A 26,790-nucleotide genomic window follows, 5' to 3' on the forward strand; every position below is an offset into this window, starting at 1 on the left:
TTACAGAGGGAGTGCTGCACTGCCAGAGGCAATGCTCCCGGTAAGCTGGAGGTCCCATGCATGCTGTTTGCCGGTTTCCCAGTGGCATGCACGGAAATTTGAATGGGTCACGCACATAAAAAAAACATTAGAGGGAACATTGGTCAGAAGTGCCGTCTTTTGGATGAGACGGCTGCCCTATTAGGTGGGCATAAAAGATCCCATGGCATTATTTTGGAGAAGAGCATGTGACGTTCCTCCAATGTCCTGGCCAATATTTATCCCTCAGCCAATATCTCTGAAACAGATAATTTTGTCATTATCATGTTGCTGTTTGTGGGAGCTTGCTGTGCGTAATTTGGCTGCTGCATTTCCTACATTACAACAATAACTACGCTTCAAAAAGTACCTGATTAGCTGTAAAGCACTTTGGGATGTTCTGAGGACATGAAAGGCGCTATATAAATGCAAGTATTTCTTTCTATCGTCCGCTTGAGCCTAGAGAACAAGTATTGCTGAGGTATCATAACCCAACTTTATCTACCCAGCATCTGACCACTTGCACTTCCAGAAGGGGTCAATGATCAAGACCAGGAACTCTGGCTGTTTTTCCCTTCATCAATGCTGGATTTCTACGGCTAACTGCAATGCCCCATCTGAAATCGGCTGACTCAGCACAGACTGAAGTTCAAAATTGGGACTTTTGTGGTCTCTATGATTCAGCTACTTATTGCCTTAACTAGCTACACTAGTTCTTACACTACAATAATTGACAGATATTTCTCGCTAGTTTACATTTCTTAGCTCAAACATTCTTTCTAAAAACATCACTGCTCAGACCATTACTTACCGCAATGCTTTTAAAATAATGGTCCAATTTCCTGTTTAGCAGAAAGTAGATGGAAAGAGTGTGAGAGGCTCGGTTTGACAGCACCGTGTTTACCACCTCAGTATGTTTATATCCCAGCTTCTCAGTCATGTGAAGCAGCACACTCCGATTCAAGTCCTCTGGATGAAGCCTGGATAAGTAAAAATCATCGGGCGTTTACCAACTATCTTTGCAACATATCAGAAGGGGAGAGTAAACACATTTTAGAACTAATTGCTGAATGCTTTTGACTAACATTTGCAGCAATGGTAAACAATGTCATTAATGATCAACATTTTAGATAGACATCTATGGCTAAGAATTAATCATTGCCACAACATATCATTCCTACAGGGTAACATGTTAGCAGCAGGCTGTGCCAACAATGTGTTCCTATGTTATCTAATTGTCATATAATTGAATGGTCTACTCATTGCAGTAGGATTGAGAAGATTGGAATCTGATCTTTAGAATTTGATTTCTACCTCAATATTTTCGGCTCTCTGAAACCAATTTCAGATTTAAATGATTTTACTTTTCTATTTGAACTGTTTCAGCTTATTAAAAATTTATTAGTGGATCTCCCATGGCATTGCTCACAGGCCACAAGCTGAAGCCACGGTTGTGATATGTAACTGCTCACCTGGCCTGTGCTTTTAAGGCCACTGCTGTAAATAGGCGAATCCAGGAATTGCAGCTACTTATAAACTGCTGAGGTGAGAGGGGCAGTTGTAACTCTAGATATCAGGCTCCATGCCAAGGCTGATTTTGTTTCCCTTTGTTTGAAGATTGTTTTGCATCTGTAATGAAATGTGATGGACGGATATACGGCCAAACAGCAGACTTTATCGGGCAAATTCTACAAGTCAGCATTCACAACAGAGAATTTTGCTTGAGGGAAGAACAGATCAGATAGCTGGGCACAAAATATTATCAGAGCCACAAATTGAGCATGCTGATCTCCGTTCTCGAGTGCTAACTTGTAAATGTACACACGTATTAGTTCATCTCCAATGGCATTGGGCACAAGGAGTCAAGCCCTCGGGTGGTCTTCAGGTTTCTGACTGGAGGATATTGAACCATGGTACGCACACAACATGCAGACCCTATTTTAACATCATACATTCTGTTCCTTACTTTTATACTCTACTTTGATTTTATTTTATTTTGTACCGCAACTTAGTGCACTTTGGAAAGCAGAGCAGATGGTTGGGGAGTTTCTCTGCCGCACAGGTGTGCGACTGGAAGATGCAAATCTGAAGCACTACAGCACCACCACTGCTGAGAGGGTGTAATTGTAAGGCAACGGTTAAATGTTTTATATTGGCCCAGAACTTGCAGTCCTGATGACGGCAAACTGGTAATGTTCACCGCCATTTTGCCTTGGAAACATATCGCAACATCAGGATTTAGCGCATGCGCAGCCTAACACGGAAATCCTGAAGTTGCGATCTGTCGTTCACTGCTCCTCCACCGGCTGTGCTGTCCATCGGAGCTGGTCGAGCGTGGTCAATGCCTCAATGCTGGGGATGTTGGCCTGAGCGAGAACACTGACGTTGGGCCTATTTTGTCAATGAATTTGCAAGATTTTGCGGAGGCAGCATTGGTAGTACTTCTCCAGTGCTTTGACTGTCTACTCTACATAGTCCATGTCTCTGAAGCATATAGGAGGGCTGTAGGAAAATCGCTGTTAGAAACCCCTTAAAAAGTTATATCTATTCAAATGAGGCGTAACTGGGTTTTTAATGGTGATCTGAGTAATAACTAGTGATAACGGTTCTGGCCCTGAAAAACTAATTTTAGATTGGTGCAGCATCAAATTTCTCCATTAAGTAAAACATTTTTTTTAATTCATTTTTAAATGTTAATGATATTTCAGCTTCTACCTCAACCCAATGTATGTAAAAAATCTTTATTTTGCTCTCTGTAAATTTCTTTAAGTGATTTATCATTAGTACTTTCTATTTTCTGGAACTCAGTCTGTGTGAATTCTGCATTGTGATTGGTTGCTTAGACTGCTTGTTTACGTCACTGCAGCATGCACTATGGGATTCCCACTAAACTACGTTGATTTCAGCCGGACTTCGGAAAAGCCGAACTTCTCGTCACAAAGATTGCGGGATCTTTGTGGGAAGCTTACTGCAGGGCCAGTGGAGAATGTCTATGATTCACCGCTGGCCGCAAATTACTGACCATTAATTTTAGCTTTTAAGCGAGTTTCAATATTAGTTTCAATTCTAGCGAAATGTTCAACAGGAATGCTGCCAGACAGAGACTTTAGCTGATAAATCTTTAGCTACAAGCTTTCTTTGTCCCCGCCTCAGACATTTCAGCTGTCCTCCTGGGGATTAACTCCTCCAAGGACACCACGGTTGAGAGTGGGCGGTGATTTCTGTTAAAACTGGAGTTATGGCATTAGGTAATACTTTGAAACATGCAGATTCTCACGTAGCCAAAGTCCAAGAAAGGTATAAAAAGAGCGGTGTTAGAATAGATACTTCAGAATTCCAAAAGGTTTGGCCAGCCAATCTCCTCTAGCTCGAAACCTGTGATGCGTTGAATTCTGCGGTACCATGTATCATAAGTGTGACCCTGCGTACGTGTAATTATCATTGTCTGTGTGTAATTGTTGGTAATAATAGTTATCATTGTACACTTAATTCCTATGAAAGACACTAAATGCCTTTGAACCCTATTTATCTTGTGGAATACCATATAAATGTATAAGTAAAAACACCCATTCCCTAACAATAATTACCACGTGACAAGTTTACACCAGCAGTTTTCATTATAAATGTGGACATAGAGGTTTATGATGGAAAAGTTGACACAAAAATGTGACAAAAACATGATGACGGGGCGAAGATTTTGTAAACAGAAAGTATGCATAGACAGACCGAAGGGATCTCAGTTCAAAAAACATCAATGCGGAGCACCCAAATACAAATAATATGGAAAAGAATGAAGCAGGAATAAACTGAATCATTTTCATTTGAGAAGGTCTTCAACATTGACCCTTATATTTCACACCTTTCTCCCCGATACCCCAGTATATTTGTTGTTACTCTCTCCCTGAATTCCCAACTGAGTGTGTAGATTTCTGCCCTTCGTGCTCATGAGCTGGACACTAGGTGATGTAAGGCAGTGGGGAGGTTTGATTCAGCTCCTCTCCGCTGTTTGTTTCCCTTCCCCAGGAATTCCAGTAGAAACCTGAATCTGACTGTGTTAACAGTACAAGTTGAAAACCTGAACCCGTGCCATTCCACAAGACAAGTGGGTTAGGGCGGCAAAGTATTGAACAACCAGACTGTTAATGAGTGAATTAATTGCATAAGAACATAAGAAACAGGAACAGAGGTAGGCCTTTTGGCCACTCAAGCCTGCTCTGCCATTCAATAAGCTCATGGCTGATCTGATCTAGGCCTCAACTCCACTTCCCTGCCCGCTCCCCATAACCTTTAACTCCCTTATCGCTAAAGAATCTGTATATCTCCACCTTAAATATATTCAATGACCCAGCCTCCACTGCTCTCTGGGGAAGAGAATTTCAAAGATTCACGACCCTCAGAGAAGAAATTCCTCCTCATTTCCGTTTTAAATGGGCGACCCCTTATTCTGAATTATTGGGCTTGTCGACAGACATTCTCAATACTAAAGCAAATCCTGGGAAAGAAACAGCGTGTTACACAGTTTGCTACCTGGGTATGACAATTTTGCATCAAAAAAATCCAGAGGCTGCAAACATTCTACCAGATCTGATCAATAGCAAATTACTTTGCCACAAGAAACCACTTGTCCTCCTCATTAGTAAAAAAATGTATATTAAAGTTAATATATCTATAATAACTGGGATTTAGATTATAACATGTATGCCACAATGCTCTGTTTCATCAGGTCAGAATTTATTCTTGGCTCTTCATTCTTGTATCACATTGTAACATGCATTAATCCAATTGTTTTAAATTGGTTAATATCTCTGATAGACACCGTCAGATGAACACATTAAACATGCATCCAACAACAAGAACAGCTTGTATTTATATAGCGCCTTTAAAATAGTAAGACGTCCCATGGTGCTTCACAAAAATATTATCAAATAAAATGTGACACCGAGCCATGTAAAGGGAATATTAGGGCAGATGACCAAAAGCTTGGCCAATGAGATAGGTTTTAAGGAGGGTCCTCAAGGAGAAAAAAAAAGAGGTTGAAAGGGAGCTTAGGGCCCTGGCAGCTGATGGCACGGCTGCCAATGGTGCAGCAATTAAAATCGAGGATGCTCAGGAGGCACGAATTGAAGGAGCACAGATATTTCGGAAGGTTAAAGATTACAGAGATAGGGATTGGCGAGGCCATGGAGAGATTTGAATACAAGGAGGAGAATGTCAAACTCGAGGCATTGCTTAACAGGGAGGCAATGTAGGTCAACGAGCACAGGGGTGATGTGTGAACGGGGCTTGGTGACAGTTAGGACACGGGCATCATAGTTTTGGATGACTTCAAGTTTACGGAGGGTAGAACGTGGGAGGCTGGCCAGGAGTGCATTGGAATAGTCACGTCCACAAGTAAGAAAGGCATGGATGAGGGTTTCAGGAGCAGCTGAGCTGAGGCAGGGGCAGAGTCGGGCGATGTTACGGAGGTGGATATAAGCGCTCTTAGTGATGGCGTGGATATGTGATCGGAAGCTCATCTCGGGTCAAATATGGCACTGAGTTTGCGAACAGTCTGGTTCAGCCTCAGACAGTTGCCAGGGAGAGGGACGGAGTTTATGGCTAGGAAACGGAGTTTGTAGCAGGGACTGAAAACATTGGGATCCGTCTTCCCAATATACACTATCATTGCCAACAGCAATTTATAACGTTTGATCTTGCAGAATATGTTGATAGACATCACTGTATGGGTATGAAATAATAAAACAATCTGATTTTTGAAAGTGCTGGTAGGAGCTGGTAATATTATTTTTATGGCATAATCGTTTTTTGTTTGATAAATAATGCTATAAAATTCTTGTGACAGCATCTTCCTTTATAACAACTGATTGATCACCTTTAAATCTGGCTGATGCAGGTTACCAGCAAGTAGAAAATAATCTAGCTCTGTCCTGAGCTATCCTAATCATTTTGCACAAGGTTGGTAGGATTCTGCAGTTCCTTTTGCTAAGTTGACTGAGGTTATGTTTCCTTCCCTGATGGCAATCTGATGTCACTACTGGTCATCATCATAATCTGACAGCGGTAAATCTGGATTGGTTCTCAATAACAATTGAAATTTGTCTATATATTTTATTCCATGGTTACAGTATTTTTATGCTCCCCACTCCCTTTCTAATACTTTTTCGCACTATGCAACATTCCCGGAGTGCGATAACAATGACCTGCTCCCAGATCTCTGCCAAAATCTGCCCTTGAGTCAACGTGCAAGTGTGGCTCAGAATGCAATTTTCCCTGTGGCTCTGTCTCCTGCCACACGTGTATTGGACGTCTAATACATTGTTCCATCATGTAGTCTGCTGTTAATCCTCTCTGATCCTAATTTGAAGTGAATACTCCCACCTCCAGAGCGACTTGATTTGAATTCTCGGATCCAACTCCCACACACCTTCTGTGCTGTAATACCTACAGCACCAAGGTTGGGCTTGTTATTCAATTACAAATCGGTGTCCGTCTTGAATTCTTCTATTTGTTTATAATTAAAAATATGTTAAGCACAAACAGATGCTTCATTTAGATTACAGCCTCTGACAGCAGCGCTGCAATATAAATGAGATAACACCAGTGTCTCCAGATGCCACAGATCTTCTTGTGGATCTTTTGACAACACCAGTGTCTCCAGATGCCACAGATCTTCTTGTGGGTCTTTTACTGTTGGCTTTACAGATCATCTACTGACAATGAGGAAGTCTATGGGCAGCTAGTTATGGATGAGTACCCGACGTGGAAGAACTGAATATTGTGTTATAGCCTGTCCTCTCAATTGGGTGTCAAATCTGGCACAGTGGTAGCACTCTCGCCTCTAAGTCAGAAGGTTGTGGGGATAAGTCCCGCTCCAGAGACTTGAGCACAAAATCTCAGCTGACACTCCAGTGCAGTGCTGAGGGAGCGCTACACTGTCAGAGATGGCATCCTTCGGATGAGATATTAAATTGAGGCACTGTCTGCTCTTTCAGGTGGACATAAAAGATCCATGGCACTAATTTGAAGAGGAGAAGGGGAGTTCTCCCCGGTTTCCTGGATAATATTTATCCATCGACCAAAACCACTAAAGGAGATTATCTGGTCATCGTCACATTGCTGTTTGTGGCACCTTGCTATTTGCAAATTGGCTGCTGTGTCTCCTACATTCAAACAGTGACTACACTTACACAAGTACTTCATTGGCTGTAATGCACTTTGGGGCATCCTGATGTCGTGAAAGGGGCTATAGAAATGCAAGCCTTTTTTCATTTTTAATAAAAGAGGGCAGATTTGGAGCACTAGTGGGCTCAATACATTGCAGAATCACTTCCAGTGGATGGAGTTCTACATCATAAACACACTTTGAGGCACAAACACATGACTCCCAACCAACAATGTACAGTTAGTGATGTGAAATAGTAGTTTTCCATAACTGTTTATATTTAAATCTTACAGCAGGCTATAGAGCAGTTCAATAAAGTCACTGGTGCCTCTGACTCCAGTGAACTACCTCAGTTCCCTACTAAAGCCCATAGATATCAAGAAAAATTGAGGCTCCGATTTTAATTTTGTGACGTGCTGGGAGCGGGCGGGGTGGGAGGTTACGATAGTGCATGAAAAACCCAGAATTAAGGTCAGTGGCTTTCTAACTCAGCATCTCATTATCAGTTCAGCTTCATGGCAGCTGTCCGGGAATCTTACACACACCTGAATAAACACTTTTTTGTGGTTGCACGCCAGCTGCACATTGATGGAGTGGAAGCCTTTGCGGTTGACGAATGCTCCTGGTTGTTCTGGGAGTTCCCGGATTGCCATTTGTGTGCAGTCAATGGTGCCCTGCACCTGTGGGAAGCCAGCCAGAGCCGCAAAGCCCAGCACTCACGCATTCTGACTGGCATCAGAGCAGGCAAAGTTGACATAGTTGCCGGCCCTGGCAAACAACCCATCAATGATCTGTCTTATGCATTTGTGGGCTCCGACTGAGAGCTCCTGGATATTTTTGCAGCAGAGCCCTGGAAGGACCTGGAGGCAAAAATAATTGAGGTCGGTGGCAACTTTGACAGACACTGGTAATATGTGGACACCAGATCAAGCAGTCAGCAGGTCTTCTTCTAGGTGGCTGCAGATGTCTTCCACAACCTGATGTGACATCCTGGGCCTCCTGAGATACTGGCATTCAGACATGTCAAGGAAACTGAGCCTCTGCCTGTAGACCCTTGTTTCATGGGTAGTGCCTCCTACGAGCTGCACCTCCCTGCATGATCCCCTCTCTCTGCTGGTGTGCAGCTACAGCTCCGTGACCACCAGGCTGCAGGTGTTATTGCTGGTCACCTTGGTCCTCATCTGAGGTTCAATGTAATCGGCACCTATCCTGATGTGATGGAGCAAACCTCCAAAGTGTAGAAAGTAACCTCTCATCAAAAGTACTGTGAACAAACCTTTGCCCAGTAGCAGGTAAAAAAGCAGCGGTGAGTAGAGTATTTATTGATATATTTCCCCGAGATTGATTCAGCCCCTCAATTGCTGTGGTGAACTCATCTTACTATAGCTGCCGAGTTTCAGGAAGCCCAGGAAACCCATGGACCCGATGCTAAAGTCAAAAGAATGTGTCAATATCGCTCTAATTGAATAATTAACAAAAATTAATTGGCAATCCATCCCTCCCGAGGGGGTTGCACAGACGCAGCCTAAAGCACGCCAGTGAAATGTGGAAGTCGGTGGGTTAGAGTTGGCCTTCCGACGCGCTATTTCCCCGGTTTTAACCCCACACTCACGCCAAACCCACACGTTCCTGCAGATTAAAATTCAGCTCTTACTTTCTTATACTACATATTTTTTTTTAAATGTATCTCCTTTTAAAGTCATTATAAAACGGTTTGACCGAGAGCCTGAAGTCTTGTCCTTCAATAACATTATTTGTTCTCATATAACTCAACCTCGTTGTTCAACTAAATAAATACACATGCTGGTTAGAGTACGAGTGTGAAAATTCACCACTGCATTAGCCCACCTTCTATCCAAATACCTATCTTGGGAGAATGGCAGAAGCACTCCACCAACATTTTGTGAAACCTGGTGTATTAATAAGAACTCCTCGTTAAGTCATGTTGCTCAGTTGAAGTATGCTTCACCTCATTATAACAGTCCAGCTTTCTGCCAGTGATAACCATGTGAAATGCTGGAGGGGATAACACCCCAACATATGAATGAAATGGAACATGTAGATATTGGGCACTCTGGTCCCATGGGGAACCAGTGGATGTGGTATATTTGGACTTCCAGAAGGCATTTGACAAGGTGCCACACAAAAGGTTACTGCACAAGATAAAAGTTCACGGGGTTGGGGGTAATATATTAGTTAGCCTAGCCTCTATCCACGCTAACAGAAAACAGAGAGTCGGATAAATGGTTCATTCCCTGGTTGGCAACCAGTAACTTGTGGGGTGCCGCAGGGATCAGAGCTGGGACCCCAACTATTTACAATCTATATTAACGACTAGAAAGAAGGGACTGAGTGTAACGTAGCCAAGTTTGCTGATGATACAAAGATGGGAGGAAAAGCAATGTGTGAGGAGGACCCACAAATCTGCAAAAGGACATAGACAGGCGAAGTGAGGGCAAAAATTTGGCAGATGGAGTATAATGTTGGAAAGTGTGAGGTCATGCACTTTGGCAGAAAAAAATCAAAGAGCAAGTTATTATTTAAATGGAGAAAGATTGCCAAGTGCTGCAGTATAGCGGGACCTGGGGGGTACTTATGCATGAAACACAAAAGGATAGTATGCAGGTACAGCAAGTGATCAGGAAGGCCAATGGAATCTTGGCATTTATTGCAAAGGGGATGGAGTATAAAAACAGGGAAGTCTTGCTACAGCTATACAGGTTATTGGTGAGGCCACACCTGGAATACTGCGTGCAGTTTTGGTTTCCATATTTACAAAAGGATATAGTTGATTTGGAGGCAGTTCAGAGAAGGTTCACTAGGTTGATTCTGGAAATGAGGGGGTTGACTTATGAGGAAAGGTTGAATAGGTTGTGCCTCTACTCATTGAAATTCAGAATAATGAGAAGTGATCTTATCGAAATGTATGAAATTATGAGGGGCTTGACAAGGTGGATGCAGAGAAGATGTTTCCACTGATGGAGGAAACTAGAACTAGAGGGCATGATCTTAGAATAAGGGGCTGCCCATTTAAAACAGAAATGAGGAGAAATTTCTTCTCTAAGGGTTGTAAATCTGTGGAATTCGCTGCCTCAGAGAGCTGTGGAAGCTGGGACATTGAATAAATTTAAGACAGAAATAGACAGTTTCTTAAACGATAAGGGGATAAGGAGTTATGGGTAACAGGCAGGGAAGTAGAGCTGAGTCCATGATCGGATCAGCCATGATCTTATTGAATGGCGGAGCAGGCCCGAGGGGCCGTATGGCCTACTCCTGCTTCTATTTCTTATGTTCTTCTTGCTATACTTGTATCAAAGCAGTGGCAGTAGAGGCAGTCCCAACTCTGTGACATTGCTGCGATACAACAATGACAGCACTTTTGCAGCATGGGTACCTCACCTCATGCAAAGTACTGCCATAACTGTCTGCTTTCAATACGGAAGGCCACTATTTGTTCTGACTATGGAGGGCAGGGCATCGCAACTTGTCGCACTCTCTCTTTGTGCAACACAAATCCATCAACAGACACAATGAAGGACACCACACTCACTGTATCGACACTAACCTTTTGATGTAGTGATTGCTAGAAACCAAACCAACTCAGCTCTCTTAAACGCTACTGATCCAATGGAAAACCATTACAACTGTGATTAAATGGCTCATTGCACCTTACCGGTTTGGGTAAACACCGCTGCATGTAGGCGTCCCCGGGTGGTTGTCGTTCAGCCAGAGGTCAGCCAGTACCTGCTGGATGTTGGGCCGTTTAATAGGGTCAGGCTCAAGTAAGGACCGCAGAAAGTTAACAGCGGCTAGAAAAATAATGAAAATGATAGTTTAGCAATTATTGATCTCAGTGCAATATAAAACCATATTTCTCTCTATGCAGGTTTTAAAAGTGCTGAAGTATTATATATTGTATAGTTTACACACAAAAACATCACCGAAGCCTATATTTGACATCTTTAAATGATTGCTCTCAATCTGTGACAGGACTTCATTTCAAACTGCTGCCTCATTTTGTTTTCAGTGGAGTTTTAATGTAGCCACCTGGTTTACATTAATTTAATGTTAACAGAAGCTTGTTCCAAACCCAGCCTATGATTAAACAGAGTGTAGCAGCTTACAATATACAAATTAAACTTCAGTTAAGGCTATAAAAATATATCTATTGGTTACACTTCTATTTCTGCAATGTATTAACAGATAAGGTCATCAATTTTCATCTGAAAATACACATAAGAAGCAAAAAATAATAGCTAATATTAGCAGTTTAAGGTATACAAAGGAAATATCCCACAGTTCATTTGTCAGATTTGAACTTTATTAACCCGGAGTTTAAAAATATGTTCATATTTTCCAGCTTACAATATTGTCAAACATGGTTTTCAGTAGATTTTGAAAGCCAAGTTTTAGTGTTTGAGAGTAAAATGCCCTCTTTTCCTGCCATTTTTTCTTTCCTGCTTTCCCTTGCCATTCACTAAATGCTGCTGTGAGGTAAGACAGGTGAATTCTCTTCCCAAGCCTCCATCAATGCTGTCACAAGCCGGTCATTGGGAAGTTTATGCCTGTGGATAGCTCCTCTGTCCCTGTGAGAAAGAACCCAGTTTTTTCAGGTAGCTTCCCACAGCACCGCTGCTCAGGTCAGAGGGTCAAAGCTATATTATATAACCTGTGGTAATTGTGTTTCATGTGCAAATACACCATGCCACCACTCCATCCTTATTATAGTAAAAAAAACTTAAGGAAAGATGGCACAGAAGCATATTCCTTATTTTAATCAAAAAGAAATGAAGTGATTCCCGATTCAACAGAAAATAAAAGGATTTGGCCATCTGACAGCAAAGAAAGACTTGCATTTATATAGCGCCTTTCACAACCTCAAGGCATCCCATAGTGCTTTACAGCTAATTAAGTACTTTTTCAAGTGTAGTCACTGTTGTAATGTAAGAAACGTGGCAGCCAATTTGCACAGAGCAAGCTGCCACAAACAGCAAAATCATAATGCCCAGATAAACTGTTTTTTAATTATGTTAGTTGAGGGATAAATATTAGCCAAGACACCAGGGTTACCATCCCTGCTCTTCTTTGAAAGAGTGCCAAAGGATCTTTTACATACACCTGAGAGTGTAGACATGACCTGTTTAATATCTCATCTGAAAGGCGACATCTTCAACAGTTCAGTGCTCCCTTAGCACTGCACTGAAGTGCCAGCCTGGATTATGTCCTCAAGTCTCTGGAGTGAGACTTGGAACACACAACCTTCTGAATCAAAGGCGAGAGTGCTACCCACTGAGCCACAGCTGACACAAGGAAGAGAAGTAAAACATGATCAGTAAGAGTACTGAAAGAGCCCTAAATGGTAGAATGAGCAAACAGACTTCAATGACCTTGTCCTGGTCCGACATTTTTCTGTTGTAACCATAACTTGATTTTCAACTTGCTATTTTAAAATGCGTGGCTCATTTTAATTGCTTGTGACTTCAGTTTCAACAGCAGTGAAAGTAAAGTCTTTCCACGCAAACCAATTTATACATCATTATTTTAAAAACCTTATGCCAGAGCACAATTTTTAAGGCTTTCTTAATGTTGCACATGAGCACACACAGATCAGGCATACAAATAAATAAAAATTAAAAGTGAAGTTAAAATTCTAAATTAAGTTGGAGTCTTTATATTAAGAAAAGCATATCTAAGCTTGATTCATCCCGTGAAACAGCCTTATATCCTAACAATTGAGCCTGATCTCACAAGCTATTTGCTAACATTGCGGCTGGATGTACTAAAACTGTAAATGCATTCTTTGAAAATCCATTTGCAATTTTGCTATATACAGTGCACAGGAAATTTCTTTCCAATCTTTATAAATATTACAACCCCCTCTTCACTGCAATCCCACCATATAGCAAAGACCATAAGCTAAAATATTTTTTACTGTTGTATTTGCTAAGTTTATGTTTTCAACCAAAGTTCCTAGTGAGCTCCCTTGATGGCTCAGTGAGAAAATTCATTATTTGCTATGGTATATTGACCAGTATAGACCACAAGGGATCCCGATTCGATCTGGGATTTGAGCTGCGATAACTGATTAGTGTTAGGGAGTGTGATTAGTGAGTGCGACTATTGGCCATGTCACCCTTTGCTAGAGATGGGAAAGATCCATCAGGGATTCCACAACCTAATCATCATCCAGTGACCCTTGTTGAAAAGTGCTTGTGTGGTTAAGCATAAGATTGATGCTCTGCTTCTCCACAAACTAACAACTTATTCACACTCAATCCACTAAATAATAAAAAAGGAGTTAGATGTAGTCCTTACTACTAGGGGGATCAAGAGGTATGGCAAGAAAGCAGGAATGAGATACTGAACTCATTGAATGGTGGTGCAGGCTCGAAGGGCCGAATGGCCTACATCTGCACCTATTTTCTATGTTTCTATGTTTCTCAATGGGATGGATAATGTGGTCCACTACATGCACTTGCACCCCAGTGAACTCACCTCACATGAAGTCAGTTTGATGGCACTCCCATGGGTGTTATTCATGGCTCAGCAGGTAGCACTCTTGTTTTTGAGTCAAAAGGTTGTGGGTTCAAGTCCCACTCCAGAGAGTTGAGCATAAAATCTAGGCTGACAGTGCAGTACTGAGGGAGTGCTGCACTGACGGAGGTGCCGTCTTTCAGATGAGACGTTAAACCAAGGCCTTATCGACCATTTCAGGTGGACGTAAAAAAAATCACATGGCACGATTTTGAAGAATAACAAGGAAGTTCTTCCCGGTGTCCTGGCTATTATTTATCCCTCAATGAATATCATTGAAACAAATTATCTGGTCATTATCAGATTGCAGTTTGTGGGAACTTGCTGTGCGCAAAATTGTCTGCTGCATTTCCTACATTACTACAATAGCTATACCTCAAATGTACTTAATTAGTTGTAAAGCACTTTGGGACATCCTACGGTTGTGAAAGGCGCTATATAAATGCAAGTTACTTCTTTCTTTCATTCATCATCCATGGTACAGAGGGCAGTGGGGATCCTGTTCCAAGTCTCTGACATAGCTGTTCTGGGAATGTGCAGGCCAGCATGAGTTGTGAGAGAGCAGCCCAGAGACAACGCGCATTCTGACATTTCCTCTTGCCTGACTTCAGGGAAATGTCAATCTTCTGTTCAGCAACACCCACCCTTCCACAGCAATGTCAGGAACTCAATGTTGTGCAGACTGAATCTGCACCTCACCACTGCTCTGATGCAAAACACATGCTGCTACTCCAATGTGCTGTGTCATCACAATGCTCCAAACCATAATTAAAATATGGTTTCACTAGTACATTAAAAAAAAATTTGGTTTATTTTTATTTAGCAACATTAAAAATATCACCAACACCACACCACTTAAGAGAACTACTTTGTTAAAGGGGAAGGTCATTGTACAAGGAAATACTTTCAACATGCTTTTCTCTTTGTAGCCCCATCTCTGCTAACTTCCTGCCTCCACTCTATCCTCCTTTAACTTGGAGATTAGGGAAGGCAAAGAGCAATCTGGGCTATGATAACAAAAAGTTATCTTGAAGGAACATTGCTCTCAGCCAATGTTTCTTCCCCACTGAGATGTTGAAGAGGGGGTTACTTTTATTAGTGCAATACCCTGTGTTTAGCTGCATGCTCACAAACATAAAATTCATGTATTGGGGAATAGCTAAATTCAATTGGGATGCCAACACGAGAGTCTACTACTGCAGAGAAAGAAACCAGTTACTGTAAAGCAATCGCCATCTTAGTAAAATTACAGCCACAGCTTAAGTAACATATTAAAAATATATAAGCTTTTAACGTTTGCTATGATGACCTGTATTTCATTCCTCTTTCACAGTTAAATTTCTAAATCATAACAAAGTTCCTAAAAGATAATATGAAACAAAATTCATAACATATGTCATACATTATGGCCTTTTAAAAATCAAGTGTTTTGACAAGGATTATTACTCCACGTTGCTTTATTTAACATAATGAGAAACTAAAGTGACATAGGTTTGAAATAGATTCCCGATACAGTGGGATCATATTTTTTGTAGTCAGGCTTGACATGGCTCCAGTATGTTCTGCAATGTACCAGTTGTTGAAACTGATAACAGCTGACATATCTCACCTATCAGCATTGAAGCACTGACCACACTCGACCAGCTTCGTTGGGCAGGCCACATCGTCCGCATGCCCAACACGAGACTCCCAAAGCAAGCGCTCTACTCGGAACACCTACACGGCAAGCGAGCCCCAGGTGGGCAGAGGAAATGTTTCAAGGATACCCTCAGAGCTTCCTTGATAAAGTGCAATATCCCCACCGACACCTGGGAGTCCCTGGCCCAGGACCACCTTAAGTGGAGGAAGAGCATCCGGGAGGGTGCTGAGCACCTCAAGTCTCATCGCCGAGAGCATGTAGAAACCAAGCGCAGGCAGCAGAAGGAGCGTGCGGCAAACCAGACTTCCCCACCCACCCTTTCCTTCAGCCACTGTATGTCCCACCTGTGACAGAGACTGTAATTCCCGTATTGGACTGTACAGTCACCCGAGAACTCACTTTTAAAATGGAAGCAAGTCATCCTTGACATCGAGGGACTACTTATGATGATGATGACCATAAAATAAGGCCTATTAGTTGCAATGAATTTTATAGTACTGCATGAAATTTTGTTGTGCTATTTCAACATTAAATTTGGAATTGGTCTTGCATCGCTATGGCATGGGGCACTAAGTTTGAAACAATTAGTGTCACAAAGTAGTAGAACTCTGGTTGGCATACAAATATTCCCACATTAGGAAATAGACTTCTCTGATCACTATGTGTTAGTGAAATTGTGTATGCAAAATGAAAAGATGTCTTATGTTCACCATTGCCAGCAAAATTGTAAAAAAAACACATTTACAATTTTTGGTAGAAAAAACAAATATGGGAAATCTTTGCGAGCAGGGGAAATCTCTCCTTATGGCGACCTCACAAGTTTAGTCAGGCCACCTGAAAGAGATGATGCCAGTTCTACACATAAATGACCTCCTCCTGTGCTGTAATTACCAAGATTCAATGTTAAGATAAGCAAAGGCTCTTCTCATAACCACGCACCTTCTAGCAGCCAATTCAACAGCAGCATTGGATTATAGTGAGCTGCACAACCCCACGAGACAACAAATGTTTTGAAATGGATATTAAAAAGGGGAAATACTAAATCAGAATGGATATTTTTCTAACGTCAAGAAACGTTTAGAACATTTTTTTTTGCCATCATTGAAAAATATTACTTCCCATCGCTAGGGTGGGGGTTGAAGCAGTGGATTGGCAATACATCTCCTCGTCACCTGTGGCCCTCAGGTGAGTAGGGCTGGCTTTACAGCCATGATGCTGCAGCCAAAATTATAGGAAAAGGCAGGAGAATAAGGCAATGTATTCAAAAACACAAACCAAAGTAAAATAGGTGTGCAGAACTGGTTTATGATCGCACTGTGAAAGTGGCTCTCAAGTACGTTACTGCTCAGATTGTGGACCTTACTAAAATGTTAGTGACTATCCTCGATTAAAGCATGCACAAAGTAGAACTGAACATTGATAGAGAATGAAATCCTCTGCAACATGCAAAACCACAGTGGTCCTGGTATTTGCCTGGGTTGTGTTTCTTTCCAACACTGCCTCCAGTGTGCCAGCGCAGCCTTCGGTCACCTGAGGAAGCGAGTGTTTGAAGACCAGGACCTCAAATCTGGCACCAACCTTATGGTCTACAGGGCAGTAGTGATACCCGCCCTCCTATATGGCTCAGAGATGTGGACCATATAGAGTAGACACCTCAAAGCGCTGGAGAAATACCACCAGCTCTGACTCCGCAAGATCCTGCAAATCCACTGGGAGGACAGATGCACCAACATTAGTGTTCTCGATCAGGTCAACATCCCCAGCATTGAAGCATTGACCACACTCGACCAGCTCCGTTGTGTGGGCCCATTGTTCACATGCCCGACACGAGACTCCCTAAGCAAGTGCTCTACTCGGAACTCCTACACAGTAAGCGAGCTCCAAGTGGGCAGAGGAAACGCTTCAAGGGGCACCCTCAAAGCCTCCTTGATAAAGTGCAACAACCCCACCAACACCTGGGAATCCCTGGCCCAAGACCACCCTATGTGGGCGTAGAGCACCTCCAGTCTCGTCGCCGAGAACACGCAGAAAACAAGTGCAGACAGCGGAAGGAGCGTGCGGCAAACCAGACTCCCCACCCACCCTTTCCTCCAACCACTGTCTGTTCCATCTGTGACAGAGGCTGCATTTCCCATATTGGACTGTACAGTCACCTGAGAACTCACTTTTAGAGTGGAAGCAAATCTTCATAGATTTCAAGGGACTGTCTATGATGATGATGTTTCTTTTCTGTGTTTACTTGTGTCTGGATTCAATCGAACTTGGAAACAGTGCTCTTACATGGCCCCAAGATGTGATTAAAATTATTCTGAATTGTTGGGTGCTTGATATGGGAGTTCCGTGGGCTGAAAATCACATAATGTATGGCAATGAGCATCAACTTTTGATCCACTACATTTATCTCCCTCAGGAAATATGCTCCAAGCAGGCAAAAAGGCGGCCAGCTTACCTATTCTTCATTGGTCCATTTATTGATTCATATCAGCCTGCTGCATAATTGGCACCATAATTGCTACTATGGTTAGCTCCTGATTAATCTCAAAAGCTGTGCCATTAAACATGCACAGTATAATCATGACTCAATAAATGAGTTAGGCCATTTCCTATTAAATGTACCACGTTAGCTCCCCTAATGCTTCAACGAGTATATTTAGTGAGTAGCTGAGCCACTCAGACCAGGAAGGTCCCAAGTTCATCCCCAGTCTATGCTTAGGTATCTGACCTTATGCCAAGCAACAGTTGAGAGTTCCACAGTTGGCCTCAGCCCTTCTGCATTAGGGAGAAGAAAGTCAGCCAGGGTACCTGTTCACTATCAAGACCCCCTTCTGAAAGTATGTGGGTGTGGACATCAGGTGAGGTTGGCATTGAGCTGGGTTGAAATCTGCCCCCATGGATAAATAGACTGTCAACACTCAGGGCTTAATGGGCACTAATCGCTGGAGAAATACCACCAACGATGTCTCCGCAAATCCCTTGGGAGGACAGACGCACCAACGTTAGTGTCCTCAATCAGGCCAACATCCCCAGCATCGAAGCACTGACCACACTCGACCAGTTCTGTTGGGCAGGCCACATTGTTCGCATGCCCGACACAAGACTCCCAAAGCAAGCGCTCTACTTGGAACTCCTACATGGCAAGCGTGCCCCAGGTAGGCAGAGAAAACGTTTCAAGCACACCTTCAAAGCCTCCTTGATAAAATTCAACATCCCCACCGACACCTGGGAGTCCCTGGCCAAAGACCGCCCTAAGCGGAGGAAGAGCTTCCGGGAGGGCACTGAGCATTTAGAAAACAAGCACAGGCAGCGGAAGGAGCGTGTGGCAAACCAGACTTCCCACCCTCCCTTTCCTACAATGGCTGTCTGTCCCACCTGTGACAGTGACTGTAATTCCCATATTGGGCTGTACAGTCACCTAAGAACTCACTTTTAGTGTGGAAGCAAGTCTTCCTCGATTTTGAGGGATTGCCTATGATAATGATGAATGGGCACTGAAACAGATATTGGTGCTTGTGAGATCATATCCCAGCAAGTAGCTACTGCCTTCGAGAGAGGAGGGAAGAGGACGGGAGAAAATCATTGCAAAAAAAAATGTTATGTCGTCATTATTCCAGAAGATACTTTTATTTTTGTTAGATTTGCCCCAAGCATCTCCCTAGCTCTCTTCGCTCCACATCGGTTGAAGAGCATTATTGGCAGGGGCCTGGCAGCAGATTGACTGCTCACCCTCTCTGCCTGGGAAATTGTTCCCAAAAGCATCTGCATTAAACACTGCACATGAAATGTTTAGAATTAAAGTCTGGAAAATACAAACACTATCGTTAGATAACGCACATGGAAGCGAATGCAGGCACTTTTGAAATAACATACTGCACACACACTGAGATCAAGGACGTAAGTTATTCGAATACAGTGAATGTAAATGAAACGAAAGTTTGTCATCTGATTTCACGTCGTGGTTGCCCTTTAAAAGTGCTGAGGCGACCTGGTCCCATGGTAACGTGCATCAAACAGCTGCATGGATCTGCTGTCATTTAATAAAATCAGTGGGGGCCCAAATTGCCCTTTTTTTTAAAAAAAGAGAGTCATTGAGGCAGTAACGGTTCGGTAAGCACCTACCGCTCAGTCGGTGCCGTCATTTGAGAAATTACCCTCCTTTATTTTTGTGGCGGTACACGCTACCGCCCCGCCCGTGTTCCCGCCTATTCGGGCACGTGGTGACCCCATACCGACCAGCGGCGACCCCTTTTCCGCCCCGCGTGGGAAATCGGCCCGCAGGAACGGATTAGCCGCCGCTCGGTGCCCCGACAGCGGGAAGCTGCTAGTGGCTGGGCGGCGAATCCATCCTTAAAGGAGAGGACGCACTGCTGCGGCCACCAAGTCGGCCTGACAATGGCGGTCACAGGTTCAGCTGGGCCGCCAACTGTCAGCCCAGCAAACCCTCTTGGGTACTGAGCCACTGACCCGGCCAAAACTCTCCCTGGTGGCCCAGTTGGCCCAACGAAACTTTGTGCAGAGCTCACAGCGTCACTCCCCTTTAACTGAAGGGGAAGGATGTTGTGACTAATCAGTGCGACACGGTATGTCCTTGTCGCACTGACGTCATAAGCATCGCCGCGCTAACTGCCCGCCTTTCGTCCCTCTCCCAACTGACCTCAGCCGCCCAAAACAACGCCCTGACAGAATTTTTTTTTTTTAAGTCCCCAATTTCGCTCTACTCTCCGCCTCATCGATCTGTTATTACCTGATGAGAGATGGGTGGGTAGGGGATTAAGATCTTTATCCACCATTTTCTGATGCAAAGCTCTCAGGCTGAACGGCTCCACTGTGAACGGTAAGGTGCCAGTCAGCATTGCATAGGCATTCACGCCACTAAAAAAATAAAAATAAAGTATTAGCAGGTGCGCCATCATAAAATGGGTGGAAGTATTATTCCCGTTACACCCCCCACCCTCCCTTTCCCCCATCGATACTGCAACTGCTGACTCACATTAGTTACAAATCTGCAACCGAACTACAACAGCTAGTCACATGAACACAGTTAGTTATTCCGACATTAGCTCAAAATAAAAAATCCCTCATCTTTTGACCTTGAAATTGGTTTGGGGTTTCTTAATGGAATATTTTGATCATTAGGAATACCATGCAAATTTAACTGGGCTATCTTTAACTGTTGTCACTGTGAAAAACATGATTTGGGAAATATCATGCACCAGAAAAGTAACTGCAAACTGGATTAAAAAAATCACAAATGCAGTGATATTGTGATGTGCAAAATAAAATGAATAAAAAAAAAACACTTTAAAAGGTCAGTCAACATAAGGATATGTATTTTTCAAGAGCAAGATAAGACAATAAAGTTGAAGATGTTCGCTTTCATTGAATGTGCATTTTTAAAATCCAGTTTAGACACCAGTAACGCACTTACATTGACCATATATCCACTTTGGGACCGTATTTCTTGCGTGCTAAAAGCTCTGGTGCTGCGTAGGCTGGACTCCCACACTGAGTGCTGAAAGGATCAGAATAACCCAAAATACCAGCACAGTTACTCAGTCCGAAATCTGGTGAATCCAAAGGAAGGAATATCAAGATGAAGGCGGAGTTGTACAATCGTTCTCAGTCTCACAATACTGTGATTTATGCTGGGAGAATTTTCCTTTCATAAATAACATTTAAACAGTCTTTCACAAATGCGCAGATCAAATGCAAAATATTTCCTTTTCTCAGTCTTGTCAGTTGCCACCCTTTGATCTTAATGTCCAGCACTATACGCTCCCTGCTACAATTAAGAGAATACAATTTCCACGTTCAACAACATTTCTGTTTCAATCTATTCTTGTTTTGATGTAATTGCTCCTGAAATTTGAATTATCCAATAATTTGAATTAAGCAATTGAATTGAAATGCAATTATCTAATAATTCCAAATTTTAAATACTTTGAATTAACAGCAGTAGGCTCTATTGCTAAAATTTAACATTTCTATTTCTTAATATTTCTTTCAGAATTGATTGAACACATGCATTTATATAACTCCTTAATGTCAGTCCGCTTTCCAGAATGAATGACATTTGAAGTGCAGTGAATATCGTTATGTAGATAAAAATTGTCTCCATAACCAACAGTTTACCTTTCATGTTTAGTGTACCATTCTACATTTTGTTCTAATCTCAGAATTCTGATCATTCTCCCGAAGTAGATTTCTTATTTCACGGTTTACTCTTTAACAACTCTCAAATTAAGAAATTCAGAAAATGCCAAAATACACAGCAGAGTGATCAGAATTTGAACGAGAATAGACAGGTCAACATTTTGGGTGTGAACGTCTTCTCAAGACCAAGATCCCATCCAAAACATTAATGCATCTTTTCACCTTCAAATACTGACTGACCTGCCTTGCCTTTCCAGCATTTTCTGTCCATATTTCACACATCTAGTATCTGAGGTTTTGCTTCCCAACTCCACCCAATTGTCACTTTCTAAATTAAGAAGAACATAAGAATTAGGAACAGGAGTAGGCCATATGGCCCCTCCAGCCTGCAATGAGATCATGGCAAATCATCGACCTCAACTCCACTTTCCCGCCCGATCTCCATATCCTTTGATTTCCCTAGAGTCCAAATTTCAACTTCTGCCTCCTCCCTCTCCCAGAACAACGGTCTAATTTTGGTTTAACGCCTCCGAAACATTTTAATTTCACAGCACAATATACCCTTCCAACGTTCTCTTTAAGTGAACCAACTACCCAGACAAATTGCAAAGTATCTATTCCCTCCCAGCTCTGAACACATACCACCTGAGCATACCTATTAATTTCATATTGTTCTTTTCATCAAGTAAAAGGTTTTCAATCTTCAAATCTCTGCAAAATAAAAATGAAACTCAAGAATTCATTCAGAAAACCTTCTGTTGTTATGTCACATAGGATCAACTTTGAACAGAGAGAGCAAGGAATTATTGAAAAAAATTATCCCGCTTTTGGAAGAAGAGAGTTGGTGTCAAAGTGATGATGTTATTCTAAAAATATGTAATTACTTAATGTCAGTACTGTTACAAAATCTCAATGAAGCTGTTGAACACTGGGTGTTTACTGCCTGTTAAATGTGCAGTGTTCCTCTGGGAAATAGTCAGAATTATTTTGGTAAATTAGGCATTGCTGGTTACAAAGAAAATGAAAAATGTCTTCATTCTATTCCTCTGAAGTATTATTTTACAGCAACACATAAATCGTCATTAGCATAACTAAGACAGTGTATTTTCACCTCCGTAACATCGCCCTTCTCCGCCCTTGCCTCAGCTCATCCGTTACTGAAGTCCTCATGCATGCCTTTGCTACCTCTAGACTTGAGTATTCCAACACATTCTACCCTACGTAAACTAGAGGTGATCCAAATCTCAGCTGCCTGTGTCCTAACATACCAAGTCCCACTCACCCATTATCCCTGTGCTCGCTGACCTACATTAGCTTCCTGTTAAGCAACACCTCAATTTCAAAATTCTCATCCTTATTTTCAAATCCCTCCATGGCCTCACCCCTCCCTATCTCTGTAATCTCCTTCAGCCCTATAACGCCCATCCCCGAGATGTCTGCGCTCCATTAATTCTGCCCTCTTGAGCATCCCTGATTATAATCGTTCAACCATTGGTGGTTGTGCCTTCTGTTGCCTTGGCCCCAAGCTCTGGAACTCCCTGCCTAAACCTCTCCACCCCTCTACCTCTCTTTCCTCCTTCAAGATGCTCCTTAAAACCTACCTCTTTGACCAAGCTTTTGGTCACCTGTGCCAAATTTTATTAATGCTGCTCGATGTCAAATTTATTTATCTCATAATACTCCTGTGAAGTGCCTTTGGATGTTTCAGAATGTTAAAGGCACTATATGAATACAAGTTGTTTTTGTTATTGATGCACTTCCAATAGCTTAGTGTACTGCGTGAAGGTCCAGATATTCTGTACCAGATCAAGGGTTAAAATTCCCGTATGCGCTGTTTATAGCGTATTGGTTATTGTGCTTGCTTCAAATCCCTGTGTGCACTATTTAACTCAGAAGCTAATCAATTAGTTACAAAAAGAGTGCACACAGGGAATTGATGCGAATGCATGAACCAATTAGTGCATTTCTTCTTACGGGTAAACTGCAAACTCTCTGGTGTGGCAGCACCACAGCTTCAGAGGCTGCACAGCGATGGACAGTTTGTGACTGTAATAAATAGCTGTTCTAGTGTCACTTCCAAGCTCTGATCATAATCCCAGAATAATTTAAAATGTAGTCATTTCAAGTCTCAATATAAACTGGATTCTGGGAACTAGCTTGACATTGTTTTGTCCCGTGTGTGAGTATCAGCGATGTAGAAAAGTATTGCAGTGTTATGGATTTTTACTGGCCAAAGTGAGGTGAACAATCTGTGAAAAGTACAATAAAAATAGTCACTTGGTAGGTTGTATTTATCCTTCAGTATAGTGTTTGTTATAATGATGGTTTGTTCAGTAACTATATGTAATTTTTCCTCACGTTCATTTTAAAGGATGAGTTTCAATTGTCCAAATCCCTGATTTTTCTAATCTTATTATGTATATCCTGAGTATATTCATCTAAGCTAGTATAGGCACTATAAATTGCCTCAATGTGAAGGTGGTGGTGGGGGTGAGGTTGGGGGGGGGTGGGGAATCAACCAGGTTGCCCACTCCTGGTTGCAATCCAGTAACTCTTGCTGAAAAGTGCATCCATATGAATGTTGAATGAACACAGGATCCAGATTGGCTGTGATGCTCACCTCGCTTTAGGTTAAAAGAGCAGATTTAGGTTTGCAAAGTTCTGAAGCTTATTACAGCCATACTTCTCCACTTTTGTCTGTTGCTGAGTTAGCCCCAGGAGATCCAGCTGTTTATCTAACCATCTTCTCCCTACTGCACCTCATAGTTATATCCCGCATGCCCTTTACTACCTATCCCAAAGTTAAATAGTATAGCAACACTCTACCCTCACATATGAAGAATGGCGACTGGGTGAGGTACTGGAGCACTCCCGGCAGCCAGAATGTGTCATTGTCTTCAGTGAAGAAGAAGAAACACAAAGGAAGAGAAGTTATTTTTAGGAACATCTGCTTTATAGTCTAGATAATCAGAATTGGTTAGGTTCCGTAACATGTTTGAAATGACCACAAACTCTCGAACCAGGGGATGTTTGCTCAAACTTTGAAAAAGGAAAGATGTACAGCGAGTTTAGACTGAACTTCTGAACAGCTGCTTAAGGAGGCAGTGGAGCCAGATAAGTGTGGGAAGATTTAAGGGAAAATTCGATAGATATTTGAAGGAGGGAACTTTTGAGAAGTATTAGTTTTGGGGATCAGCCAGATAGACTGTATTTTCCATTCCTATATTATTATTTTATAGTTAAAATTTGACGCGACTATTAATAGACATATTATTGCATTGAGAGTATTTGTTTTTAGAACTAGTCAGATGGACCAAAATGCAATTTTCTGGTCCTGTACATTCTGTGTGATTCTATGATTTCAAAGCAATAAATATTATTTTTTTCCTAGGCTATGAACAGATGTCTAAACTAAATGCTGTAAAATGCTCGAGAAACATCAAATGAAGATATTTATATCTTTGTAGCATCAATTTAGTAGCAAGTCCTTCTTGAAATAATTCACAGACAATACACACTACATTTCTAAAAATATCAAAACAATTGCACCACATCGCTTAGAAATAGCAAACACATTGAACGCTTGCTAGAATAAATTTGATTAATCATGCCAGAAAATCATGAAAAAAGTTCGATTTACAATGTTTTACATTGAGAATGAGGATATTCCTAAATGTAAATCATTCATTCAAAAGACAAAATTGTTTAAATATATAAAAAGTAAAGATACATGTTACGACTTCTGCCACGTTATTTTAGTGGCATATTGCACAAACAATTATTTACCAAATCATTTCAGAAAACATATCAGAAAAAGCCATTCAGTCCATTGAAGTTCATCCCTCTCATAGATTAACTTTCCCATCACAACAGCAACATCACACCATCACCATGTATTTTAGATAACCTGAATGTTTTTGTTTCCATTACCTTGTTTGGCAGGTTATTCCAAATGATTACTTTTTGAGTAAAGATGCTTATCATGCTATGTATTCAAAATTTCTTTTATAACATCTCCATTTATATTCTACTTTATTTAAACAACTATAACAGAGATGACAGAAAATATATTTAAAGCACTTCCATCATCCCTCTGGCAGTTTCAAGGTATTTGTGCTGATATACTTGCAAGTAGTGGCATGTCTTTTTGATGTTAAATACAGAACCCCGAGGCAAATGTACATTCATGGTAGGCATCATGATGGTTTCAATGCTCTATAGTGATGCCATCTCGTTGGGCTGTTTTATAAGGTCATAATTAGTTGTTGAGACCAAATAGAAGATCATAGAGCTATTAAAATAACAGTTTTGCACCACACACACACACACCTACCTACCTGTGGACCACCCCTGCCCGGTGTAGATGCTCCACTGCTAGAGTGAGTTGCCTGATGTATCGGCGTGCCTCCGCTTCTTCCAATATCTTTCGGTCATACATTTTGTGCATTAAGTTGCCTCCTGTGCACAGCTCCATTACCAAGTAGTAGCTGTTCTCTGTTTCTAGTATGTCCAAAAGCTGTGTAATATTCGGATGCCTGATCATTTGGTGAATCTGTCCTTCTCTTCGCAGGTTCTTCGTTACATAGGAGTCTTTTCTGGCTTTCTTCTTATCAATGACTTTCACAGCCACCTAACAGTTTTACAGAAGTTATGATTAATGCTCAGCATTGCTAGCACTCCAGCCTGTGTACATAGCCAACTGACAAGTTAATTCCATTAGGAAAGATAATAACAAAAGAATGCCATGTTGTAACTTGGATTTTATGTGTGTATGAAACATTCATACTATGTCCACTTGAACTGTAGAAAACACCCAGCAGTACAATTACAGAGTCTGGAGAATGCACTTTGAATTATATATTGTAGTACTAAGTGAGTATTGGTGATTACAGATCTGTGACTGATGGTAACAATTTTGTAATAAATTAAAAGTATCACGCAAGAAGTTTATTGTACAATATTAAAGCGTTATTGGCTTACGATGATGTTTTTCTTTAGTATATCAGGCCCAACATGTTGAATCATTCTGGAACAACAGTGAATGCATCCATTTCTCAAAACACGTTTTACAGATTCTGGGACTGTTGAATGTGGCCTTAACAAGTTTCTAATGTCACTGGTGGCCATTTTGTATTTCATCCAAACTCACCCAGTTCTGGAGGACCTTCGATTTAATAGAAGGAAGTTATGGTTCTGACTAACTAAAGATTTTCATAGTTCTGTGCTCATTAAAGAAGTGAATGGGGCTAAAATTCCAGTCGGAGGCTTCCGTCGGACGAACGCCTCC

The 26,790-nt window shown here is 41.8% G+C and overlaps 1 protein-coding gene across 1 annotated transcript in view; it reads right to left on the reverse strand.

Moving 5' to 3' along the window:
* hunk (hormonally up-regulated Neu-associated kinase) overlaps positions 1–26,790 on the reverse strand; it is a 62,358-nt gene that overhangs the window by 21,407 nt on the left and 14,161 nt on the right. Inside the window, exons 2-7 of the mRNA XM_070893015.1 lie at positions 25,841–26,133; positions 22,159–22,214; positions 20,779–20,914; positions 20,095–20,222; positions 10,854–10,989; positions 830–998 (exon numbers count right to left, since the gene is read on the reverse strand). Of these exons, the coding sequence (XP_070749116.1) occupies positions 830–998; positions 10,854–10,989; positions 20,095–20,222; positions 20,779–20,914; positions 22,159–22,214; positions 25,841–26,133 (918 nt within the window). The remainder of the gene's footprint in view (positions 1–829; positions 999–10,853; positions 10,990–20,094; positions 20,223–20,778; positions 20,915–22,158; positions 22,215–25,840; positions 26,134–26,790) is intronic.

This window comes from Pristiophorus japonicus, chromosome 11, assembly GCF_044704955.1.
Source record: "Pristiophorus japonicus isolate sPriJap1 chromosome 11, sPriJap1.hap1, whole genome shotgun sequence".
Classification (NCBI taxonomy): Eukaryota; Metazoa; Chordata; class Chondrichthyes; family Pristiophoridae; genus Pristiophorus; species Pristiophorus japonicus.